This window comes from Entelurus aequoreus, linkage group LG22, assembly GCF_033978785.1.
Source record: "Entelurus aequoreus isolate RoL-2023_Sb linkage group LG22, RoL_Eaeq_v1.1, whole genome shotgun sequence".
In the NCBI taxonomy this organism is placed as follows: Eukaryota; Metazoa; Chordata; class Actinopteri; order Syngnathiformes; family Syngnathidae; genus Entelurus; species Entelurus aequoreus.
In genome coordinates this window covers 39,230,251-39,235,250 of record NC_084752.1, presented here as the reverse complement: position 1 = coordinate 39,235,250, position 5,000 = coordinate 39,230,251, and the positions used below count along the sequence as shown (strand labels likewise).

At 37.5% G+C, this 5,000-nt stretch overlaps 1 protein-coding gene across 1 annotated transcript in view; it reads left to right on the top strand.

The window, feature by feature from the left end:
• The first annotated feature begins 194 nt into the window (after positions 1-194).
• The window catches only part of LOC133639454 (WD40 repeat-containing protein SMU1-like), a 30,029-nt gene continuing 25,223 nt past the window's right edge, over positions 195-5,000 (top strand). Inside the window, exons 1-2 of the mRNA XM_062032752.1 lie at positions 195-345; positions 4,921-5,000. The exon at positions 4,921-5,000 is cut by the window's right edge and continues 131 nt beyond it. Coding sequence (XP_061888736.1) covers positions 320-345; positions 4,921-5,000 — 106 coding nt within the window. The 5' untranslated portion in view covers positions 195-319. The remainder of the gene's footprint in view (positions 346-4,920) is intronic.

The following is a 5,000-nucleotide window of genomic DNA, read 5'->3' as shown; positions in this document are numbered from 1 at the left end:
CTCAATCTGATGACGTCTTCTGTGGGTGTTCTTCGGAGGACGTCTGTCATGGCGTCTGTGCACGTGGGCTGCATGTGTGCTCCTGATGCTGCAGCATCGTCCCCGCGCTCAACGTGCTCATGTGTCGGAATGCGTCAGGGAGGAGGAGGAGGAGGTGGAGGTTCGTCTGTCTTGTGTGTGTGTGTGACGTCATGACGGCTCGGGCAGTCTGAAGGTTCCACACGCAGGAGAAACACGTGCCGTGGGCGGGTCCGCCGCACGTGGCTTTGGCGGGGACTTGGCGGGAGCAGTTGTGGCGTCTGCAGGAGACGAGGACAGCATGGCCGTGGAGATGGAGCCTTCGGAGTAAGGACGCTTGATACTCTCATGCACACATGTTGTGTTGCTTTGGCAGCAACTTCTTCTTTTATATGTCATGTGCATGTTGTTTTATATGTCATGTGCATGTTGTTTTATATGTCATGTGCATGTTGTTTTATATGTCATTTGACTGTTGTGCATGTTGTTTTATATGCCATTTGACTGTTGTGCATGTTGTTTTATATGTCATTTGACTGTTGTGCATGTTGTTTTATATGTCATTTGACTGTTGTGCATGTTGTTTTATATGTCATTTGACTGTTGTGCATGTTGTTTTATATGTCATTTGACTGTTGTGCATGTTGTTTTATATGTCATTTGACTGTTGTGCATGTTGTTTTATATGTCATTTGACTGTTGTGCATGTTGTTTTATATGTCATTTGACTGTTGTGCATGTTGTTTTATATGTCATTTGACTGTTGTGCATGTTGTTTTATATGTCATTTGACTGTTGTTTTATATGTCATTTGACTGTTGTGCATGTTGTTTTATATGTCATTGGACTGTTGTGCATGTTGTTTTATATGTCATTTGACTGTTGTGCATGTTGTTTTATATGTCATTTGACTGTTGTGCATGTTGTTTTATATGTCATTTGACTGTTGTGCATGTTGTTTTATATGTCATTTGACTGTTGTGCATGTTGTTTTATATGTCATTGGACTGTTGTGCATGTTGTTTTATATGTCATTTGACTGTTGTGCATGTTGTTTTATATGTCATTTGACTGTTGTGCATGTTGTTTTATATGTCATTTGACTGTTGTGCATGTTGTTTTATATGTCATTTGACTGTTGTGCATGTTGTTTTATATGTCATTTGACTGTTGTGCATGTTGTTTTATATGTCATTTGACTGTTGTGCATGTTGTTTTATATGTCATTTGACTGTTGTGCATGTTGTTTTATATGTCATTGGACTGTTGTGCATGTTGTTTTATATGCTATTTGACTGTTGTGCATGTTGTTTTATATGTCATTTGACTGTTGTGCATGTTGTTTTATATGTCATTTGACTGTTGTGCATGTTGTTTTATATGTCATTTGACTGTTGTGCATGTTGTTTTATATGTCATTGGACTGTTGTGCATGTTGTTTTATATGCTATTTGACTGTTGTGCATGTTGTTTTATATGTCATTTGACTGTTGTGCATGTTGTTTTATATGTCATTTGACTGTTGTGCATGTTGTTTTATATGTCATTTGACTGTTGTGCATGTTGTTTTATATGTCATTGGACTGTTGTGCATGTTGTTTTATATGCTATTTGACTGTTGTGCATGTTGTTTTATATGTCATTTGACTGTTGTGCATGTTGTTTTATATGTCATTTGACTGTTGTGCATGTTGTTTTATATGTCATTTGACTGTTGTTTTATATGTCATTTGACTGTTGTGCATGTTGTTTTATATGTCATTGGACTGTTGTGCATGTTGTTTTATATGTCATTTGACTGTTGTGCATGTTGTTTTATATGTCATTTGACTGTTGTGCATGTTGTTTTATATGTCATTTGACTGTTGTGCATGTTGTTTTATATGTCATTTGACTGTTGTGCATGTTGTTTTATAGGTCATTTGACTGTTGTGCATGTTGTTTTATATGTCATTGGACTGTTGTGGATGTTGTTTTATATGTCATTTGACTGTTGTGCATGTTGTTTTATATGTCATTTGACTGTTGTGCATGTTGTTTTATATGTCATTTGACTGTTGTGCATGTTGTTTTATATGTCATTTGACTGTTGTGCATGTTGTTTTATAGGTCATTTGACTGTTGTGCATGTTGTTTTATATGTCATTGGACTGTTGTGGATGTTGTTTTATATGTCATTTGACTGTTGTGCATGTTGTTTTATATGTCATTTGACTGTTGTGCATGTTGTTTTATATGTCATTTGACTGTTGTGCATGTTGTTTTATATGTCATTTGACTGTTGTGCATGTTGTTTTATATGTCATTTGACTGTTGTGCATGTTGTTTTATATGTCATTTGACTGTTGTGCATGTTGTTTTATATGTCATTTGACTGTTGTGCATGTTGTTTTATATGTCATTTGACTGTTGTGCATGTGCATGTTGTTTTATATGTCATTTAACTGTTGTGCATGTTGTTTTATATGCTATTTGACTGTTTACCCCTCTCCTGTGCAGGGAAATAGCCTTTTGATGACTCTCATTTGCATCTCGTGCAGCATGTGTTTTATATATTTATCTGCTTAATGTATTTGAAATAACGTCACATTAACGTGCATCATTCTATACAGTAACAACAACAATCATAATAATCTGAGTTATTGTTTCTCTGATGGACTCTGGTAGTTGTTTGTACTTTTTTTTAGTCATAATGTCCAATAAAAAAACAACAACCTTTTATTAGGCATCCTGATTAATGTAAATCAATTCCAAGAGTTAATTATTATTATTGTTGTTTTTATTGTATGTGTGTCAAAAAGGGCCGCCCTTCCCGCCTGTAAAGTTCACCTCAAATTAAGTTGTAATCGCAAACGTATTCCTAGCCTCTTCCTGCTGCGTCACGGATAATAATGGCAAATTTATCACCATCATTAGACTTTATTTTGCACACAAACATGGCCATATGCAGTAAAAACAACAAAAAGCAAAACGTTTTCATTTTTTAAATCATAAAATAATTCATAATAAAATATGTTATAATTAATAACATTTATTAAAAAAATATGTAATGATTACAAATTATTATTTAGATGATTTTCCTTAGATAAGATAGGCTCCAGCACATTTTTGAAGTGGAATTCTTTCCCATTCTTGCTTGTCGTACAGCTTAAGTTGTTCAACAGTCTCCCTTCTCATATTTTAGCTGCCACACATTTTCAATGTCTGGACTACAGGCAGGCCAGTCTAGTACCCGCACTCTTTTACTACGAAGCCACGCTGTTGTAACACATGGCTTGGCATTGTCTTGCTGAAATAAGCAGGGGCGTCCATGATAACAACATATGTTGCTCCAAAAGCTGTATGTACCTTTCAGCATTAATGGTGCCTTCACAGACTATTTGAAATGTGAACTCGTCAGACCACAGAACACTTTTTCCACTTAGCATCAGTCCATCTTAGATGAGGTCGGGCCCAGCGAAGCGTTTCTGGGTGTTGTTGATAAATGTCTTTGGCTTTGCATAGTAGAGTTTTAACTTGCGCTTACAGATGTAGCGACCAACTGTAGTTACTGACAGTGGGTTTTCTGAGCCCATGTGGTGATATCCTTTACACACTGATGTGGCTTTTTGATGCCTGAGGGATCCAAGGTGTGTAATATCATGGCTTACGTGCAGTGATTTCTCCACATTCTCTGAACCTTTTGATGATATTACGGAGCGTAGATGGTGGAATCCCTAAATTCCTTGTTGAGAAATGTTGTCCTTCAACAATTCTCTCAGGCATTTGTTGACAAAGTGGTGACCCTCGACCCCGTCCTTGTTTGTGAGCGACTGAGCATTTCATGGAAGCTGTCTTTTATACCCAATCATGGCACCCACCTGTTCCCGATTAGCCTGTTCACCTGTGGGATGTTCCAAATAAGAGCAGTCCTCAACTTTCTCACTCTTTTTTGCCACTTGTGCCAGCTTTTTGGAAACATGTTGCAGGCATCACATTCCAAATGAGCTAATATTTGCACAAAACAACAGACTTTACCTATCTTGTCTTTGCAGTCTATTCAATTGAATATAAGTTGAAAAGGATTTGTTGTATTCTCTTTTTATTTACCATTTACACAACTTCAATGCTTTTGTAGTTTGTACTTGCTAGTAAAGTTCCTGAAACATATTTGGGTTGCAGTAGGCCAGGGGTCGGCAACCCAAAATGTTGAAAGAGCCACATTGGACCAAAAATACAAAAACAAATCGGTCTGGAGCCGCAACAAATTAGAAGCCATAATACAAACAGATAGTGTGTCATGAGATATACATTGAATTAAGATGACTTAAAGGAAACTAAATGAGCTCAAATATAGCTACAAATGAGGCATAATGATGCAATATGTACATACAGCTAGCCTAAATAGCATGTTAGCATCGATTAGCTTGCAGTCATGCAGTGACCAAATATGTCTGATTAGCACTCCACACAAGTCAATAACATCAACAAAACTCACCTTTGTGTATTCACGCACGACGTTAAAAGTTTGGCGGACAAAATGAGACAGAAAAAGAAGTGGCATAAAACACGTCCTAGAAAGCGGAGAAAGTTGTACATGTAAACAAGGTGAGTTCAAGGACCGCCAAAATTAGTAGGACAAAACGGCGCTCGCCAAATACTCGAATCAGTGAAGCATGTTTAATATAAACAGTGTGATTTATAACAATTAGGGAGGTTTGTGTCATGTTTGTCCTCCTACAGTAACCATATTAAAACAAAAAATATATATTTTTTCCCCTCATCTTTTTCCATTTTTCATACATTTTTGAAAAAGCTTCAGAGAGCCACTAGGGCGGCGCTAAAGAGCCGCATAGAGCCGCGGGTTGCCGACCCCTGCAGTTGGCCATCATTCATGAGGGGTGTTATCATTTTTGTGGGCAGTGTGATCCGCCTGATCATGCAGTACCTGAAGGAGAACAACCTGTACAGAACCTTGAGCACCCTGCAGGAGGAGACCACGG